This window comes from Gambusia affinis, linkage group LG15 (genome assembly GCF_019740435.1).
Source record: "Gambusia affinis linkage group LG15, SWU_Gaff_1.0, whole genome shotgun sequence".
Lineage (NCBI taxonomy): Eukaryota > Metazoa > Chordata > Actinopteri > Cyprinodontiformes > Poeciliidae > Gambusia > Gambusia affinis.
The window spans coordinates 14,519,879-14,542,182 of NC_057882.1; the positions used below are offsets into that span (position 1 = coordinate 14,519,879).

General features: G+C 37.2%; 1 protein-coding gene across 1 annotated transcript in view; it reads right to left on the bottom strand.

The window, feature by feature from the left end:
* The window catches only part of pcdh1a (protocadherin 1a), a 126,124-nt gene that overhangs the window by 33,941 nt on the left and 69,879 nt on the right, over positions 1-22,304 (bottom strand). Inside the window, exon 4 of the mRNA XM_044140330.1 lies at positions 5,577-5,796. Coding sequence (XP_043996265.1) covers positions 5,577-5,796 — 220 coding nt within the window. The remainder of the gene's footprint in view (positions 1-5,576; positions 5,797-22,304) is intronic.

A 22,304-nucleotide genomic window follows, 5' to 3' on the forward strand; every position in this document is an offset into this window, starting at 1 on the left:
TGTAGTATAAGCAAGTAGATTTTGTGATTTTTAAAAAAAAATTATCTTTGTAATAATACCATGACTCTGAAAATCAGGGTATTTATTTTCATTAACATACCGCAAAGACCTCATACCAGCCCATGTATGCTCATAGCTAATAATATATTCAGCTAATACACCACATATGGAAATTATATTCACTGAAAGAGATCTGTGCCATTGATAAAGACATTGCTAACACCCCAAGGACAAATAAGTTAATTCTAACTGCAGGCGAGCTGCGCCTGACTGCAAGCATCACTTTGTTAACCAGCAAAACTAAAATGGATTCTGAGAACGTCATGTTCCACTGCGAAGCACCAGCAGTTTTTCAAAATGTAGATTCCCAATTGTCAAAATTTTCCTAGTATGACTAAACACACATCCATGTCAATATTTCCAGGGCCCGGTGATGCAAAAGCTGACAGTCTGGGGTTTATATATTACGTTTTATCCAACTTAAATGGAGTGACACATCGTGCTCTCCTCCCCATTTTTTGCTTGTCAGTCATCTTTACTGCAATGAATAAAGCTTTGCGCCGGTACAACCTGTCACTCTGCCACTCAAGCGCTGAAAAAAGACTTCATGTCACAATTCAGGTGGAGCTGGGGAGGAATTCCTGTGTCTCATTTGATTTCTCCTTTTCTGTCTAATCTTTCATTTTATGTGGGCTCGGTGTTATCTCCCAGAGGTGGGAATCACATTTTAATTAGGTCTATCCTTGGTTAGCAGTTTATCTCTGCATCGTTCTGCCATATGTGCTCATGTTGTGGGCTTTGCCTCTTTGTTGAGGATGCTCAGTCCCCCACTCTCTGTCAGAACATTACACATCCTCGCCTCCCCCCCATCTTGTGCCACCTTTTCATTCTTTAACTGCTCCATCTCCTCTCACAATCTTGTTCTCCCGCTGCTGACAACAAAGAGCACCCAGTCTCACAAAAAAACCTTGTGTTTTGCAGATGGGAATAGCACAATAAACAGGCACAACAACAGAAACAATGGAGGGGGAAATGCACGTCTTTCACATGCTGAGGATATGGAGAAAATGGAAATGATCAGCTCCTGGCTCTTGGGTGACCAGCAAGCCTGTATATGGAATGACTAAATCTATTTAATGGGTTCTGAAGCAATCTCTGACCTCCACTGGGCCAGAGGGAAAGGCAATATTGGCAAGACTTATCCCCTCCTGCACAGCCACTACCAACTCCATTCTAGAAGTACGGTGTCTCTAATGGACACAAGCATTTCCAAAAGAGATAAATAAACAACATAACCAGACTCTACCAAGCTGTCAAATAAACAGTCCATGCATCACAATGCAAGTTGCTGGACTAATAATAGAACCCTGCCGTCTGCTGTTCTGCCATGACAGTGACACATTTTATTCTTTGATCCCTCAACAGGCTCCTACATCTCTTTGCCTTGAAAAAGTCAAATATTTTGTTGCATGCACAGATAACAGAGCAGCCCCGACAATATCAGTTAGAAGGTAAAAATTATACACCCATACAATTAGCTTTATGTCAATTTAACTTAGACAAAAAAAAAAATGTTTCTTCTCCCGCTTTTAATAAGGTTGTTCAGATAATCTGATGTGAATTATAATCTCTGAAGAGATCATTAGCAGTTAATATTGTACCTGTTATACAGGATATAACTCTCTTGGTGTCTTTGCTTTGATAAAACTTTACAATGAAAGGTCAAAAACAGTTGAAATAACAGAAAGCTTATTTATGTGACCTTACAACAGTTTTACTATAAAAGTGTTAAACCAATTCATCCTCATGAGGTGAACCGTCAGCACCCTCTTGACCCACTCTGAAAACCTAGTAATTTTTTCCATTTCATTTTTATTCACTTGATCTAATTCTCAAACACTGAATTTTACAATTATATATATATATATATATATATATATATAGATATATATATATATATATATATATATATATATATATATATATATATATTATACAAACAAATTGTACAGACATGCAGGATTGCAAGCAGAGCAGAGTTTGTATAGGGAAGAAATTGTAATGATGCAAATGTTTTCAACTGCCTACCCACCTAACTAACCTTCAAAGTCATGTTGAGTTACAAACTCAACTAGACGTGAAATTTCATTTTAACATTTCTTTCTTGTTTTTGACTGTTTTCATTTTATGTTAAAAGCTTCAACTATAATGTGTAAAATTGACTCAGAATAGTATGTTGAATTTCCTTTTGTTGTTTTTTTTTATCTCCTGTAAAGCACTTTATGTTACATTTATCATTATGAAAAGTGTTCTATAAAAAATGACTGATTTGAGTTCTCAATTTGCAGTGTACATTTGTAACTTTCTAAGAGTATCATAGCATCAGTCTTATTGCTGCTATCCGTTTAATTGTAGCTCTTAAGGGATTCTGGGAAAGGCTTACCCTCAAAACTGATAACCTATGCACAAAAAGAAAAAGCCCTGCATGATGATGAGATAAAACCACATTAATGCAACAAAGCAGTGATATAAAAACATAATGAGAGAGGTGAGCTGCTCTTGCCCAGCAGTAAAATACTGGTATGTCGAAAACTAGAAATATACCATGTGAGTCACTAGCATTAGTAATAAATAAGTACTGGATAATGTTTTGCAGCTTAAGATAGTACATAGTTAGTGGTTGGTTAAGACATTTTTTTTCTTTTTTTTAAACTGAGATCATCAGCTTCTATAGGGATTATTGTGCACAGAAATAATGGCACCTTCAGATCTAAGCTGCTGTGTAGCTTGTGTCCACCCACAGCCAAACATTGTGTTGTCTGCCGGGATGTCATGGGTCAGATTTATTTAGAGGGCAAATGCTCCATTAGTTGAGCTTTTTTAATTAGCACACTTGCGAGAGAGGGTCATTAAGAATGTCTGACAGAGGACCTGCTGATGAGGGAGGATGGAGGCACTGCTTAGACAACACTCACAGACACACACACACACACACGCACACCCCCACACACCCACTCATAAAGGCACAGATCTGCTTAAAAAACAATTTTTCAGTCAACAACAAACACACTCGATGCACAGGTGAGAATATCTTCACTACGAAATGAGTACAGAGCACAAAAACATCCCTCAGACATACTGTCCTTAAAAATAATAACATGATAAACTATTCATACTTCTACAACTTTTTCAGTTTCTCATGCTGCAGTCACAAGCTTTGATGTGTCTTACGGTCAACTACAATGTTTACTTGGCTTGTTTGCAGGGATCAGGAGAAGAACACTAGGCGTGTTTCATTCTTAGGACAGATCCCATCTTGTTTGAGTAGATGATAAACCCTCTTCACACTCCAGGGTTACATGTTGAGTTCCACAGGGCTCGGTGCTTGACCCAATTCCCTTTCCTATACAGCAAGAGTTCTGCTGAAAATCACAACTTCAAAAGAGCGATCACGTTTGTCCTTTTTTATTTTTTCATTGGCTCCTTCTTAAATCCAGAATAGATCCCTTAATAATAATCAAGCTCCATATGTCTGGGATCTGATTGTTTCATTTGTTCCTAACAGAGCAACTTGCTGTCAGACTGCAGGTTTACTGGTGGTTCCTAGAGATCCTAAAGGTAGAATGGGAGGCAGGTCTTTTAGTTATCAAGCTCCTGGTGTTAGTCTGTGAGGTGTACATTGTGTCCCACTCCAAGTCCTAGCAATTGGCTTTTCTTATGACTAACTCTATGTTCTTTCTTTCATCCTACAAACATGCAAACTGCTTCAGAGCCTATATGCTTAGTTTTGTTTCTCTTCTATATTAAGTCACAAAAGGAGCTACTATTATCCCTAACTGTTTCAATATGTTTTGTAATATATAAAATACATCATTGCTTTTAGCATGAATGATTACTGCAATTCAATGAGTTAATTCAGTCTGCTGGGTTTCCTTAGAAAATCATTAGGATTTGATAAAAGAAGCAGCAAAGACCCCAAAGATAACTTGGGAGGAGGTGCAGAGAGCCACAGCTCATGTGGAAGGACCCGTTAATAGGACAATTTTGTTCACAGTCTACTCCACAAACCTGACTTTTATGGAAAAGCGGAAAGAATAAAGACATTGTTGAAAGGAGGCCAGATGACCGCCATACCTGCTTCTTCCTCCGGGGAGAAGACCAAATGATTTCCAACTCTTTCTACTTTTTGCCCTCTTCTCTAGTTGGTTCCTTGTGTAGCCCAATCTCTTGATGTTTGCATCCAAATCTTATTGCCAGCTATTTTGAGGGAATCCTATCTTTCTCTTTCCTGTGGGGCTACAAGTCACAGCTTGTCTAGTGATTTTATAAGTGGCCTGGAAAGGAGTCTTGCAATTCCACAGCCAATGTCTCCATCCCAAACTCCCTACACAACCAGCTCGTTTGTCTATTTCCAAAGGTCACTGTTGTTGATTTTATCTGGCCAACCAATGTTTAGCATGGTTCAGAAGCATCTGTTGATAGAGACTGCCGTTTCTTCATAGCCTTGATTGTTATCCTCTGGGTTTCAGCTTCTAAAAGGTGTTTCAATCCAACCTTCATGTTCAAATCAACAGGTTTCCTGAATTCCATTTTTTCTGTTATGGTAAATTGAATATTGTCCTTGGTTTTGCTAATGTGAGTTTTTACAGCTGTGTTTGAGTAACATCTGGTTAGATGAGACCAGAATTAAACTTTTTGCTCTGACTGTGGAGCGGGCAAAACTTTAACTTCACAGCATTCAGTGAAACACAGAGAAGGCAGATTTATGGTTTTGGTATGCTTTTATCCAACAGAAAGCAGAAGAAGCCCAGCAAAAATTGGAGAAGTGGTAAGGGAAAAATAAATCCTCTGGGTTTCAGCTTTGAAAAGGTGTTTCGACCCAACAATGATGTTCAAATCAACAAGTTTCCTAAATTAAATTTTTGGTTGTTGTTTTTTTTCTTATTTATTTTTTGCTATGGTTGATTGAATATTGTCCTTGGTTTTGCAGTTTTTATAGCTGTGTTTGAGCCACAATGCCTGGTTAGATAAGACCAGAAATAAACTTTTTGCTCTGACTGTGCGGCGCGCAAAACTTTAACTTCACACCATTCAGTGAAAAACAGAGAAGGCAAGTTTATGGTTTTGGTTATATACCTTTATCCAATAAAAAGCAGACAAAGCCCAGCAGGAATAGGAAAAGTGGTAAGAGAAAAAAAACATGATGGAACCTGCAAAAGACCTAAGACTGGGAAGTAAGTTTACCTTCTAGCAGAACAATGAAAGTAAACACATTAAAATCATCAAAGTTTAAACCTAAATTCTTAAAAAAGCACTTCTAATTTCAACATTTTATAAACAGAAGATGTTTGTCAACTGTGACTTTAACTCAATATTATTCTGAAAAATATTTTTTATTACTCTGAGAGTGAAAAACTAAAACTTGTTGGCATTACAAATGGCTTGGAATCATAATAATAATTTTCTTTCGTGTCACAGTTATGCTTTACTTTGCATGAACCAATGAATTTAAATCCCACTAGAGCACACAGAAGCATAAGATTGTGCAAAAATGAGAAAAACACAAGACACGCTACCGTTTTCTGGGTGTTCTGTCTCTCCAATGCTGCCATCTGGGGTGGTCCTCTCGTAGTGGTCCTCAGGCAGGGTCAGGGGTCCGATGCGAGGACCAGATGAGGACTTGCTGCTGGGGGTCTCCGACTCCTCTAAGCCGCTGTCATAGTAGCTGTGCTGCGAGGCATCCTGCAGGTCCTGCACGGGGTTGGTGGTGGAAAAAGTCACGCGACGATGGGGATGCTGCAAAACAGAAAGCAACAGATGTTTTTTTTTTGTTTTTTTTAACATAAGCAAACACGGCTTCTGACTACATTTTCCAGTTCTGTTGTCTCTGCAGTGGATCGCTCCCCAGTGACAAATGTTATACCTGAAATGGCTCCATTTAGCATCACTGAACACCGCTCTCTATAAAGTTCCCTCACCAAAAGTTAGAAAATAGTATCAAATATTAAAACACCATTAAATATTAAAAAGTCTTTTGCACTATTATTATTCTAAATTTTACATAAGGTATAAATATGTGAAGAGGATGGGGATATTTATTTCTGTAATAAGAATGTGCAAATTGGCAGCAGCAGAAATGAATAAACTATCACAAAACCTCCACACCAACTCAGAAGACTTGAACGTGTAAATAGGAGGCAAAGACTGAAACATATTAAATATTATCAGTGCTGATATCAAGAAGGTTCAAAATTGGTTATTATCTGAGAAACAAAGTATATATTAAGACAACCCACTTGACCACAGGACCCAGGTTTTAAAAAAATAATTTTGCCATATTAATTTTGAAATCCTGTCTGTTTTGTGTACATAAAGCCATTATGCAAATGGTTGGAGTGTTATGAATAAAGCATGTACATATGAGAAATTTACCAACAGAGACAATACCTATTCATATGTATGAACCTGAACACAAACATTAAAAGACAAACATCATTGGGGTGCGTGGGGATAGCAGAAACCGAGAGCGTCAAACATATTTTCATAGCTGTTATTATCATCATTAGTCAGTTAGAGGATTCATTTTCTAAATCTGTCACCACCAAATGAATTCTGATGACAGTGATTGGTGCACTAATCAGTAGCCCCAGTGAGCTTCTTCCTCGCAACACATTTTAATATCTCCTCCCCACGGCCCCCCCTCCCCATTTCTTCTTCCGCACCGTTTGATGTTTAAACCAGAAAAAAAAAAAAAGCCCAGAAATATTTTCACAATTTAACACAATTCCCAAGAGGCTCTAAATAAGTATAACAAAAAAAGAACCTCAGAAGAGTACTGAGAAAACAGTTTGGGACAGGCATCATCATGCAAACGTTAGAACGCGTTATTAGGGGCTCTTTTGTTGTTTTATGCCGATAAGGTTTAATTAAAGATTAAAACTGCGAAATGAACAAGCAAAATAAAAAGATGAATTCCAGAATGCGATTGCTTGAAGAGGAGCGGAGCGGCGCGTGGTGAATCATTGGAGATCACACCCTTTTATCAAATTGAATGGCTTGTAAATACAGTTAGGAGACCATTAAATTTCCTCATCCAAAGATCGGTTTACTAATGGCTACTTACCACCGATCCACAACAGAAAGATGACTCCTTGCAGGGCGCGTGTAGTCTCGCTTGCTGGCCACTCCCCTCCCCGCCCCTCATCCATACACGAGCACCTCTCGTAAAAGTCAGGAAAGCACTGATACAGCAGAACAGGCCTGCCTCGGCTCTACTAGTCAGCTCCGATCAATACGAACGGCCTGCACTTTTTACCATTTCACCACTTTTCGAGCAAACAGCAAAGAAAAGAAATGCTTTTAAAGCTCAGGTAAGAGCCATCAACACCCTAATGCCATCAGTAGGCTTGCAATGTTTCCAGAAACTCGTGTGTCTTCCCATCATATTTCTTTTTACAGACAAACAATGCATCTGTAGTGAAATAATGATTATTAAAGTACTGGAGCAGTGAGCAATTTTATCTGCCTTCACCCCTCCTCTTCTGACAGAGGTACTACCACAGAGACCAGTCAATAAACTGCTGCTACTGGGTTGAAAATCTGGGATTTTTCATTTAACGGCAACATTACTGTGCCTTGCAAAAGTATTGAACTTCTTCATGTTTTGTCTGCTTGCAACCACAAACCTCCATATATTTTCATAGGATTCTAAGCAAACTACCAACACAGAGTTGTGCATGATTGCAAAGTGGAAGGAAAACAGATGCTTATTTTTAAATAAGTATGAAATGTGTGTTATGTACACAGCATGTGAAGGGACTGGGAGCTTTTGTAAATTTCTTTGCCAAAATTCAGAGATAATGGAGAAGAGCTCTCTACGAGTCTTGGCTCAGATTTGCAGTTTGATTTGCTTGAACAGTATATAAGGTTTGATTTAAACTATTCCAATTCTTATTGTACTGCTAGTATTGTACTGTTGAAAGGTTCAAGTCTTCAGCAACCTATATGAGGTTTTCTTCCAGGATTGCTTAATTCTCAACATCATGATGCTACCGGACTTCCATAAAGCGCAGAGTTGTTCTTTTATCAGATTCCCCCACCTGAGTTGAAGACCTTTGCAGCTTCAAACATTTGTTTAATGATCTCATTGCCTGTCAGGTGTCTGTAGGTGGGCTGTCAAGTTTTGGTAGTTTCACAGTTGTACACAATAATATGTATATTTTTTAAATTATGTATTTAATCCCATGCTGTAAGATATTCGAAGGTTGGATTATTGTTTTATAACATAACTCTGGTTGAAATTTACAACCTTGATCCTGGGTATTGCTGTTTGTTTACTAATGTTCTATAACAAACCTCTGAGGGATTCACACAACAGTTGGATTTTTGCTCTTCCAATTGCAAACGTGAATTCTTCGTGCAGCTTATGGATCTGTTGAAGGCAATTGGTTCCACTGAATATGACGAGTCAAAGTACAGGGGGTAGAATGTATATGTATGCCACATTTTCTTATTTTTCGTCATAAAATTATTCCTCCACCGCATGATTCTGCACTGTGCTTTGTGGTGATGTCTGAAACAAAAATCAGGTTTATGCACATTAAAGTTTGTGATTGTAACATGGTAGAATGGAAGGGGTTGAATAGTTTTGCAAGGCACAGAACACAGAAAAGTAAAACGTGAAACAGAGCTGTTTTACACAGGAAAATTGTGCTACATATTTTTTACCGGCATATCTGCATGTAGGGTTCTCAAAAAAAAAAAGAAATAGGCCATCGGGAGATTGTAGCTTGTTTTCTTTGGTTCAAAATATGCTCCGTCATTGCTACATCTACTCTTGTACAAATATGTGCTTAGTAACTCTGCTTCATTCTCAAGAACACACTTTAATACCAATGAAGTACATGAATTTTATGGACTATTTTAAATAATTCCAGAGTAAACAGGAATATGCAGCAGTAAACAGTAAGCAGCAACACATCAGATGAAAATGAGTCTGAATTACATATGCCAACGGTGTCCATTCTTAAAAATGATTGGACGCTCCCATGAATATGTGAATTTTAGGTGATATTTAGCTGCTCAAATATGGATTCAAGTTTAAACTTGTCCTCAAGGCATCACTCCAAAGAGTCAGCATGATATGATAACTAACTAAAGCTGCAGAGATGTTAAATAGATTCTCATTTAAGTCGGTGCAAAAAAAACAACAAAAAAAAAAAAACATCTTTTGCCAGGCCTTGGGGGGCTGCAGGGGTGCAGCAAGATGGAGGGATGGAAAGAGGAGGCTGAGCGGGATTTCGGGAGTTGGTCAGGCAGACACGGACATCGCTTTGGCTGGAGGGGACAGGCAGACGGATTAGATTCTGGGAGACTGCAGGCGGGAGAGAGCGGGGTTGTTTGGGCATTGTTGTAGGAGCAAGAAGCTGTGGCGCTGAGAATAGGAGAAGGGACATTAACTGTGACATCTGAATTCATAACCCCATTTAGATTGAGCTAAAATGACCTCGTTTGTAATAAAGCAATCCCAAAGCAGATGGAAAGATACAGCCAGATTGTGTCTTTGCAAGGGGAACAAGACACATTTTAATGCTGTAATAAAAAGCAAAAATCCACTGCCTACCTAGAGCCCAGAATTTTTCTTTTCTTTTTTTTTTCTTTTCATAAGACTGCCAAAAAATATCCATACTGCAGTGCCACAGGGCAATTTCAAGCCTATTGATATTCAGTTAGAAACAGAAGCTGCCAATTAGATAACAATGTTTTTATGCCTTTATTTCATTACCATATGCAGAATGCTGTGGTCAAGTCAAAAAATAAATAAATAAAAATGAAAGTGACTAAGAAAGCTATTTAGTTTGGAAATATACAAATTAACATAATTTTCTCTTCTTTTATTCACAATTTATGTTCAAGAACGGTGCCATTAGGCTCAGTAGTGGAGCAGGCGCACCGTATGCAGAGGCTTAGATCAAGATTCGATTCCCAGCGCTGGACCGTTCACTGCATGTCGTCTCTCTCTGCCCTTCTTCTTGTGTAGCTACAAATGAACAAAGGCCACCAGTGCCACTAAAACCTTTTTAAAAAAATGCAGACCCCATAAATACTTTTCATAGTGTCTGGAAAACATGTTTTATTACTTCATTTTGAAACATTGCTTCAAGACCTCGTGAAGCAAATAGGCAGTTTGCAAACTCAAACAAAAAAAGCTTGCAAGCTCTCGTTTAAGAATGGCTGCTCACTCATTTGCAGAGGTCAGTCTTGTTTATTTTGTAGACTCTTGTCCGTACAGAGAATGAATAATTTTGAATTCTTGAAGGCCTCTTTTAATATCTGACCACACTCAAAGGCTGCTGCACTCTTCCTTCTGAGGGCCTCACACAGCTCTTTTAATCTTGCCATGGTGTTCAATCATACTTCAACAGTGAGAAGCATGCCAAACTAAATCTTAAGGTTGACATAACAAAAATCTGTAACACTTTATTTGAATGGTTGTGCATAAGACTGGCTTATTACTGTCATGAACATGACATAACAACTGTCATAAACACAAAGGCGTCTTCGTGAATGTCTATGACAGTTGTCATGAAGTGTCATTCGGTAGATAATGACATTTCTAGTGCAAGTTGACATTTTTAATGAACTTTTAAAAGACGTTTTAGTACTTTGCATTAAAATGTTATTTACCGAATAATGCAAGTTGGCAATTTTAATGGACTTTTAATGCAACTCTTAGTACAACTTTGCAGTGTCATTATTTACCAAATGACCCTTCATGACAACAGTCATACCCTGTCATGTGCAATTTTACTAATTGTATGTAGGAATAAACATGGGGGCGTGACAATTTTTATTATTATTCTAACATTTTAAAATATCTTGTTTTTTGTGCTGCTAACATTTATATTGCATATTCATATTACCAAATGTTTTGTTGTACGGTTTTGATATTATAATCTACAAATGACCTGTTCCAGGCTCCTCCCTCTCCCGCTCTGTTGTACTTTAGTAGTTATTCTACAACAGTGGCTGTCACACATGAACCATGTCTATAACTACAGCAACTGAAGAATTGGCAGAGACAGAGGAGAATCCGCCTGACTCTGGCAAGACGGCGGGAGAAAGGATTGAAATTCTCTGAGAACTTTTATACAACTGGCAAGCTCCACAGAAACATTTGCTTGTTATCACCAGAAACTTTCCTGCAAAGTGTGACATGAAGTTTTGGATTTTGTTTGCTCATTTCTGGCTTTAGTGAGAGAAAGAGAGAGACAGAGAAAGAGAGAGGGAAAGAAAAAAATATCATGCAGTTCAGCTTTTATCTCTGGTCTTTGTTTGAATCCCCAACATTTTCTTTTTTCTACTCCACCTTTGTTTAATTTTCCAACCCGGTTTGTACACCTGCCTGTGCTCACTAAAACTGCTGCCATAATTGTCCTGATATCCTTCTTCACAATCATGATTTCCAACCACTTCTAAGTGTGTGTTCCCACAAACGATATTGTGCTGTCTAAAACATGTTTTGACGTATCAGATAACGCATATCTGATACAAAGTCGAGAGCAGACAACAAAATGGTGCAATAATCTAGCCTGAAATTGGAACTGATAAGGAGTGAAATAAAATCAAGCGCATGATTGCAAGTTATGATATATGTGATGTAAAAGTTGGCTAGGAATATTTGCATAATATAATTTCAAATTAAAAGTGCATTAATGGCTAAGTTGAAACTGAGCTCTCAAATATGTTCTTCAGACTTAAAAGCTAGAATACAATCAGGCACATTTAATGCATTTAAAGATAATTGAAAGGTGTCCCATAATTCAGAAAGGATATGTAAGTATAGACAATAGATTGATGGATGGATTCATATTGCTATATTGTACAACTTGTAATTTATATGCATACAGTCATGATAGACAGATTGTTATAGTTCAGGGGTTTATTTTAGTTTAAATGTCGCTTACAAAATTACAGACTTCTTCAGAATATTGGATACTTCACACTCAAGCAACTTGGTATGTGTGTCCTTCCACTCTTCATCCAAACTCTGGTAACCTGATTTTTGAATGAAATTTTAACAAATTATCTCAATCTGAAAATACGATTAAACTGTGTTTTCACTAACAGTTCTTTTCCTCTTCAACACAGGTTCAATTTCTTTGACGTCTCTAGTTTTGGAATTGGTTTAAAACAAGGACTGCCATAGTTGTACTTCCTATCTGTCATGCATCTGCTAATTGTAACTCTTGAAACACTCTCTCCTTCCACTCAACTTTGTATGAATATGCTGTGAAATTGCACATTGTAAACAGCAATTGATGTCTACTTAGCAATAGGCAATGTTCTCTGTAAATTGTTGGTGTTATCATAAGTGCTTATCATATTAAGTAGCAGAGGTCTTTAATCAGCTATAAGCAATGATAATCAAAATTGAAAGAAAGAAATTCTTGAAATATATCACCCGGTAAGTAATAAATCTGTGTAATTTATAGGTTTCACTTTTTGAATCAAATTACTGAAATATATTAACTTTTTAATGATATTCTGATTTATTCCAAGGCGCCAGTACTTCATTTACTGAGAAACATTTGAGGCTGGTATCTGGTCCAAAAGCTTTAAGCCATCCCAGCAAGGAATATAAGGGCCAAACCCTTTGCGTAAGCAGCCAGGATAACATCTTGGTGACCAGCATCTCTTTTACAACTGCTGATTTGCAGTACCGATTCCTGCTGGGATAGCAGGTCTCCACTACTGCCGCGCTATCATGTTGCATCGAGTTCCCCCCCTACATTCAGACTGCCATGGAGGAATCTGAGACCTCTCTGCCATCAGGTGCCCTGTCACCCGGCCAAGTCTTGCTGATTACAAATGTACTGCATGACTCCAGAATAGAAAACTGCTTGATTTTGTGTACTTTTGGACAAAAAAAATGCACCATGTAGGGTGCAAGGTGGTTATTATCATTATTATTAATACAATTACTGTTTTTATTTTGTTCTCAAGCATCTAACTTGAGATTAATGAATTACATTAACCAATGAATTTTAATCTAAATTGTCTGACTGTAAACTTGATACAACTCTGATTGCATTTCCATTTATACTATTCCTACTGCGCCCCGAAACATATTTGTAGCATCTTTAATTAAAACATTCAAATAATCCTTTTCATCAATCTAGTAATCCATATTTTGCATAAAAAGATATGATAAACAGTTCTATAATAAAAATAAAGGATGCATCCAATACATAAATCTAAATGAATTTCAGTTTGCTGCTCCATATTCCAACACTGTATTGGAAAATAAAATTGTGCGTTTCCTGGAGTTGAATTGGCAGCGTCATAATGTTGAGTAAAGGTTGTTGTTCTCTTCTGTGTCCAGTGAGAAATGTTGTAGTCTTCACAGGTGAAGTGTTGACAAATGTTTTCAGTTAAATTTTTTATTACACTGAGGTGTTGCTCAAGTTCCTCCACCATTGCCAATGAAGTGTACTGAATATCAGGATCTACACTTGTAGAAGCGCAACAAACACGTCTGCATTTTAGATAACTGATAAATAATAAAAACAAAAAAGACCTCCCACAACTATTACTGAGTTGGCTTCAGCTACAAAATAATTTAAAAGATAAATTATCTTTATTTTATATTTTTAGGAGAACCATAAAATAAGGACCAATGGGTGGTTGATTCAGTGACTTAAATTTAAACTTACCTGTGAATGTCATGCTAATCATGGTCTTTTAATTATGCATTTTGAAATATCTTATTATAGTGGCCTCACACTAAAACAAAAAATATTTGAATAAAACAGAAAATATATTAAAGGTGTGAATTTACTGTCAATTTCCCCTCCTTCAAAATGTATATATATATATATATATATATATATATATATATATATATATATATATATATATATATATATATATATATATATATATATATAATTGTTTATTTTGTGTCGTATCTTTAATTGTAAACTGTAAGGTTCAATGGCACCATTAAAGGCCTAAATTAATATGACATTCTTGACAATGATAAGTCTATGGGAACTTCTGACTGGCACTCCATGTTTTATACAAAGAACATGCAGATGGATGTGAAGTGAGTTATCATCGAGTGTAGTCCACAAAATATCGCACTGCCTCCCTGCCGAAACATCAACTTTCCACCTGCGGGTAACTCATGTGGCCCTGTTTATCAATACTGAGTCAGGTATATCGTATGTGCACCGGTGCTGAAAGGCAGACTCCTTCCCATTGAATCACAGTTGTGTGTGCCTCTCTCTGATATTATGAAATGGGTTTTCTGCCCATGTTAAAGGAAACGGCTGATGTCTCAGTGCCCCTGTGATATGAAAAATTCAATTTAAAAGGATGAGAGAAAGAATGGTGCACGGCCTATTTTCATTCCCTCACACTGAAAGATATGAGAATGATGTTCCATTGTGTGGAGGAAATGATGCCAATCGTGCTGCAGAGAAATTCCTTCATAATTCAATTCAATTTCTTCTAAATCCCAATGCCAAGCTCCTCTGCCAAAGAGAGGCGGAATGACAGAGACAAAAAAAAAAGAGAAGGTGGAGAGGGGAGCACCGAAGACTGAGACGGAGGGGAGAGGCACTACAATTTGGGATTAAGACAATAAAGATGTGGGGGACATCACCATGGAGGGAATTGTCTGAAAGAAAGGTAAGAGAAAGATGCAAAGCAAAGAAGACAAATGTTTGCAAACAATTATTTTAATTGGGTTTAGCTAGAGAAGGAAGTAGAGAAAAACACTGCTTAAATTTAAAAAGGCAAATACCATTTTTTTTTATTATTATTATTATTTTATTTTTTTAGTATTTGTAATTTCAAATCAGAGCAGGAGTCAGAATGTCCTTTTAGTTCCAGTCTTTGCGGGTACATCCTGGCACTGACATTTTGGCGTGTATGTGGGAATCAATGAGCTGCTGCCTCTGAAGGCAGAAGAAAAAAATGAGCTGCACCAACAAATATGACAATGAAGAAGTGCACCTCTCAGTGTACGCAGCAAGCATAAAACCATAAAGACTAAAGCAGTTGCAAAGGAAATTCACATGGAACTGTTTTTATTTCCCATATCACCATTATCTCCTCCATTCTCATCTCATCTACTGCTCTTTCTCTTTTTTTAACACACACGCACACACGCCCCCACAAACACGCACACACACACACAGTTGTTTTTGTAGGTGCAATAGCTCCGAGGCAAGCAGTGTGGAATTGGAGTCTTCAAAGAGTCTTGGATTATCAAAGAGACACAGCTACCAGAAAACTAGGGGACACACTGGATAGGGGGGAAGAGGGGGAGGAACATAAGCGTGAGGTGGGGTGGAAGGCTGGAGGGGGCAGGGGGGGTTGTAGAGGAGTCAGCAAGGATTGGGTTGGAGGATGAAGTGATCAGACAAGAGAAGGAGATTGGAGGAGTGGGGTGGATTGAGGTGGGGTGGATAAAGACCAGAAGTCCCTTTGTTCGTACACAGTAAATGGAGAGAGAAAGGAGACGTGGGAGGGGCTGGAGGGGGGGAGGGCTGGAGTGAATGCATTAAAAAACAATCACACAGACCTTAATGGTCTTGATAGGCAAGACTGGATTTGCATTCTTCAGTGCCTGTGCCTGTTCAGGAGCATTCTCTCTCTCTCTTTTTTTTTTTTTTTATTTTTTTCTTTTCTTTTAACCCGGAGAATTTTATTACAATGGGAGCGCTGGCCTTGAAATACCATAATGTTGTCACAGTGAAACCAAGTATTACTGCAGCAGGACCTACTGAGTGTGAACATACCTGCCACATCTAATGACAAATCTGACTGTTCACGCAATACAGCGAGACAGGATGTGGGGGTGTTGGGGTGAATGCATCAGCCTTCTTCAACAAAAAGCTCTCCGTCAGCCACTCTGTCCCAAGATGAGTTATGGATGTCTCTTTTTTTTTTTTCTTCTCCCTATTACAAGAACACTTCTCACCACAGAATGCACTTCCAAGTTGGTGTGTAAAAATGATTCCGGTAGCTGCGCTGCTGTCAGCTTTGGGGCATTCTCCTGCAATGATCCCATCCCGCTGCCACTGGCTTTCTCACATCAGAGCCGGCCTGAGGTGTATGCAAACTGTATGACTGCTTGGAGGGGGAAGGCCCCTGAAGGCCTAGTTGGGGGTCCCAGAGCAGTGGAATCTATACAGGACAGGTTTACAATGACATATCAAAAGAAAACTTTCATGTAGTCAATGTCTTTTTTTTTTTTTTTTTTTCACTGTAGTCATACTTTACTAAGAATTTAATAATTTCTTCTACTGCTTTTTCCTTCTGTTCTTGTCAGAGCTGGGGTAATATTTCATGCTCACCTGAACTGTTTGTAAGTAGATCAACAAGTAATAGCTCTGTATCCCCTGTGCTTGCTTGCCGGCTAAGTCCAGTATGAAAGCCCGACTATATAATAACCCTGAGTAAATATACCAGAGTTTCCCAATAGTTAGACAAAAAGTTCAATCAGAATTCAAACATTACGTAATTTTTAAACGGAAAAAAAAAAAAAAAAATATATATATATATATATATATATATATATATATATATATATATATATATTACCACTGCTGCTAAACCAATCTAACAATGGTTATTAAAGTTAAATGTGCTATACAAATTAATGTGATTGATTGATTGATTGATTGATTGATTGATTGATTGATTGATTGATTGATGAACTTTTCAATATATAATATTTTTTCATAATTTTGGGTTTAAATATTTTTAAGCACAAGTAAAAGTTGATATTAGCTTGCCAACTGTACTTAAAAACATAATTATCTTAAGATGGAAGAGTAGAAAACTTTAGTTTCCACTTTATGGTTGTAACTGGATATACTTATTTGTTGTAAGTGCGGAAAAAGTGAAACAACTCCTTTTCAGCCAGCTGACCAGCAGTATCTAGAAAAGCCTGGCTTATGGAAGCACAACTCTACTATGTTCCACAAATTCAGGAAACTTGCAGTTTCTCAGTCACCTCTTTAAAAGGATGTTAGACCCTAGTAACAATGTGAAAGAAAGTTTTGGGTTTTATCTAAAATCTAACAATACCAATGGTTCAAGAACAGGCTCTTGATATTCTTGGTCGTGACAAAACATTAACCTGTATTCCTCCTCTCAGACTCTCCCAGGTGTATAATAATTAGCTTAGCTGGAAATCCCCCCACCCCCACATACATTTCTGCTTAGGGTCTCATACAATCTTGAGTCGGCCCTGCTGCACATAAACCTCCCACCTTCACTGACCTGGTTTGAGCCAGATCTGATTCCTTTAGTGTCTAATGAAGGCGTAAAATTCTTCCATCACACGATGCTGAAATCAAATTATGGTGCTTAAAGTAATCTCCTCTGCACAACTCATACTGGCAGAGACTTGTGTGAAGAATTATGCCCTCCCTCCCATCCTGCTCCTGTTTGGTAATTTTGGGGCACGCCAACACTGCACTGGTGGTGCAGTCATTTGTTCTGACAAAAAGAGGAGGGGTGCAGCAGAGCCATATCTATGAAGAACAAATTGGTAAATGTCACACAAGCCACATGTAGAGACGTTCTGCGCTGTTTTAAAAGAGGCAATGTTTTTTGGATCTTTTCCTTCTCGACTCTTCCGGAGTGGTATGCAGCTTCTGTGCGCATGAAAAGCTCAGCACAGTTACCACGCCCAAAGTGCCCATACGAGGGTATTAATCTCTCCCACAGGAGGCTGCTCTTCAATTGGCTGAATCACCTCGTGGGCAGTCCACATTATTCATCTGTTATCCTGATACTTAGAACACATTGTGACAGATTTGCATAATGTTTATATAGTTACCCCTTCTGGCATGCTGCACACAAAACAAATAACCTCTCTTTTCCAAGCTGCACTTTGTGACCACTTGTGATCACTTGACCATCTGAGCAGGCCTTAAAGAGACTTAAATTAGCTTGAAGTGTGTTAAAAATGTTCTGCAGAAACAATGGACATTTTTTAAAAATATAGAAATATGTTTCTATATTTAGAAAGATTGTAAAAAATTAAAAAACAAAAGCATACAGATGCAGAGAAACGTGTTATGGGGATATATATATATATATATATATATATATATATATATATATATATATATATATATATATATATATATATATATATATATATATATATATATATATATATATATATATAGTGGGGGGAAACTTTGCCATGTTGAGAAATAATTTTTCTCAACAAAATCCCCATTTGGCTAATTATTAGGTCTGCTGCCAATAGTTTGTACAACTCAAGTTTTTCTATCGGGTTTAGAGATCAGGACTGAGATGGAAAGCATGATTCTGCCTGTGTCCAACTATGTCTATGCTGATTTCAGCATGCTTCAAATGATGTTGAAAGACCAAGTCATGATTCCTTTAGGTTTACTGATAGATTCCATTATTTTATTTTATTTTCTCAAGTAACATGTCCCTATGTCCTGACGCAAAGCCCTCTAATGAAGTTCAGGATCGATGTCACTCTTGCACAGCTTTGCTGGCATGTAAATAGTTGTTATCTAGACTTAATGACCAAGGTTTCACCCTTTTCTGCAACTCTTATAGAGTACAGAAGATTGGCTTGTACCTCCCTAAGCATCCTCCACACACAGATTTTGGCAGAATGAATATGAGTTCTTGTTTAGCCTAGTGGCCAGTCACTAAAAGAAATGACTCTATGTATTATGTTATATACCCAAGGGAAACTAATTACTAATTAGAAAGTTTTGTAGTCAGAGCTTAGTGTACCTTAAATAAAAATGTATTATTTTTCATCTTCGAGCAGTAAATAAAAAAACAATTTTTGTGCAAAAGTAATGAAACAAGAAGAAGAAAAAAGCCAACTTGGTTAAAAATGATTTAAATAAAACTATGTTATGTTTCTGTTATTTTAAATATGTTGTAAACATTGAAGTATGTTTCTCTAGTAATTATACAATCCTTATACAAGTCAGATGTAATTAGCAGAGATCTCAGAGGTTATTTTTGTTTGATGTTTTTTGCGGATGTAAGGTGCATGCACATAATATTCACATAAAGACACAACTATCTTTCAAAATAAATAAATGAGAATTTATTGAAAATGCTCCCATTTTGAAAGCATAGCAATGAAAGTAAGGATTTGTGTGCATCTCAGTGGCAAAAATAGAGTATAATGTCAAGAACAAGTAAATAATTAAAAACAGCCAGTTTCTCACAAAATATAAAATTAGTATGATGCTTTCCACCCCCTATTGTTTCAGAATTTTAATTAACAGTCCGTGACTTCTTGTTTTGCTGAGGTGTAACAAAGGTTAATATTTTTAAATGGGACACCTTATTTAAACAAGCAAGTTTAAGTAAAGTGTCTGTTAATCTTCATAGATCAGGAAAAATCTAAAGGAAAACATAAAGAGGCCTAAACCTGTCCAGATTTTCAGCTACATCCAGTCATACTTAGTGAGAAGGATTTTGAGGAAGGCAACACTTATTCAATTTTACATTTAGTTTGGGCTTTTTATGCATCTTTAAAGTACCGCTAATAAACGCGGAGTGTATTGTAAATGACATTTCTGAAACAAGATGACAAGATGGAGAAACAGAAATGTCATATTCATTGTAGTCAGGGGAGATTTGGAGGCGAGGGATCAAGCAAGAGAAAGGATCAGTGGTGAAACTTAATTGGGAAGGCTGCAGGATTAAAATTCTGATTGGTTTAAGGCTTAGGGGGTGATGCCTTCCTACTGACACTTCTATTGTCTTAAACCATGTGGAGTACATATGCTAATGTTAATTAGCTACAAAGGGCGGCAGGCAATTTTTAGGGGTTGAGGAGGTTGCAAGAAAAGCGTTATTAGAGATTTTACAAATTAATCCATGTCCAAAACAGAGGCAGAACAAAGTAAGCTGATAGGTTTGTCTGGAGGACATGCTGAACAAAGTATGAGAGGAGCATAAAGGGTGAATAAGCTTGGAGGCACTATTAGACATCTGATATCCCAAAATACAGCTCTGGTAAAATATTACTGCACTGAAGCGACGATAGTGTTGAAACCGGTGTTCCCGAAACAGTAATTTCCTTCATCTTTGTCACATACAATATAATTTTTACATTTTTACAATATAAAGTACCACATAAGTTAGGGATGTTATTTGATTTTTGCAATGCGTAGCTTTTTGATGAGCAGACTTTGTGCACAGTGATTTAGGTGAACATTTGTACCTTAACAACATCTCTGGAGACCATGAGAACAGGTACATTTAGAAGAGAACTGATGGGAATTAGTGAGGCTATACAGTACTGTGGAAGCAGGCCCACTGGGTACACAGTTAATGAGAAGCATGGCTATGAGAATGAGACAAATATTTAGAAACCTCTTCTATTTAAAGAAGGGAATCTAAACTTTGTTCTTATTAGAGTAAGCTAAGCTTCCACATAGAAAGCGATAATTGCTTTGCTTCATTTGCAAACACATTACACACAATATAGATGTTCCCCTTATATAAAAGCCCCAGCAAAATTGAAACACTACAAAGGTAGTGGTAATGATTTGTGTTAAAATACAGCGAGAGTCATTGTTTTTCACCCTAATAAGTATGGAATCACAGCACTGCGCACACAGCAAAACTGACGTTGATTCTAATGAATAAAGAAATTTGGTTTCAGCTTTAAGCCTGACAACATCTCACCTCAGCAGGATATTTTTGGAGACATATATTTGCACTGTGTGACTCTGCACCTCCGAAACAAGAAAATCACTTGGCTGTTCTGTGAAGTTCGACGGAAACACTCAGTCTTCCACTGACGAAGTGTTCTGCCTGCTTCTTATGTGCCTCATTTCAACACTGAATGTAGTCTACAATTTATCTTAATTAGACTTACATCAGTGCACCGCAGGTTAAAGAATGTACATTTTATACTAAAGGTTTGACAAGATCAGCAGGAGATCTTGAAACATTAAGACGACACAATATTTCTCCTCTTTCTAGCAAAAGTGCTATCCACTTGCTGTCAACATGGGACTGGAGAAAAAGTGGAAACTATAATTATGAGCATTTGGTATAAAGGTGAGTACATCTTCTGACTTTTTCTTTTTTAGCATGGCTAAAGCTTTCTGTGAAATTGCTTATAGTTTGTTCTTAGTCATTCATTTTCTAATCTTACAACTGCATGTAATTCAAAGAAATTAAAAAGCAAGAGAAAGTGATATATTTTCAGATCATTTGGTAAAAAAAAATAAAATAAACAGTTGGTAAAAATATCCACTTTGGAAAGTAATAGCTTTGTTCACATCTGGCCAAATTTGCAAATGGAAAAAGGAAAAATGAAGAGAACAAAATGATTTTTTGGAAAAATATCTGGGTTAGCACGTACTGGGCCTCAAATAAGCATTTAAACCACACTACATAGTGTAGTCAAACCTAGACTGGAAAGTTCAACCACAATTTTATTTTATTAATTGAAAGGTTACTCTCTTAAATTTTTTTGTGAAAACAAAAAAAAAAGTGTTTTCTCTGCCATTTCTTTTTCTCTTGCTGTTTTGAAACCAACGAGGCAATCAAATTGATTTGGGGTCCTATTGACTTGATTATATATATATATATATATATATATATATATATATATATATATATATATAATGGCCCATAGCCCCACAATGCTCAAATGTGTTTATATTTCTAACCTGAAGAAACATCCCTAAAGCAATGTGGGGATCTAATTTCAAGCGCTGTGCTGCTAAACAAAATGTAATTAAAGCAGAATACAAAGGAACTGTTGTAAAAGGGGAATAAAAGGAAAGGGAGCTGTACCAGTGGACCCCATTTTCCAGCATTCTGATTGTGTGGAGAGCAAGTTACTACAAATAGTTCATTTGGGCTTGTTTGAAGGCTTGCCACCGACTCAAATATCTTTGACTCAGAGGCTATTGAACAAATCACAGCTTTGTCTGACATGGATTATAACTGAAACCCACACTCCACGATACATTTTCTGTTTGTCTAACCTTGCAAGCAGTTGCTTCAAGTTCTGAGCAACCAATCAATATTTACTGTTTTTAAGCCCAGAGCTGAAGTTGCAGCGTCACAGCACCTTAATAGCTGTCTGTGGACTAGTGTGCACTCCGTCAGTGTATTCTTGTCAGTAAGCTAAATTACGCTAGAGTTTATGTCCACAACCGACTTGATACTTCTTTAAGTACACCCTTACTGTAAACTGTAGATTGTCTGTGACGTAATGTGCATATTTCACACTTCTCAATTTCTTATAA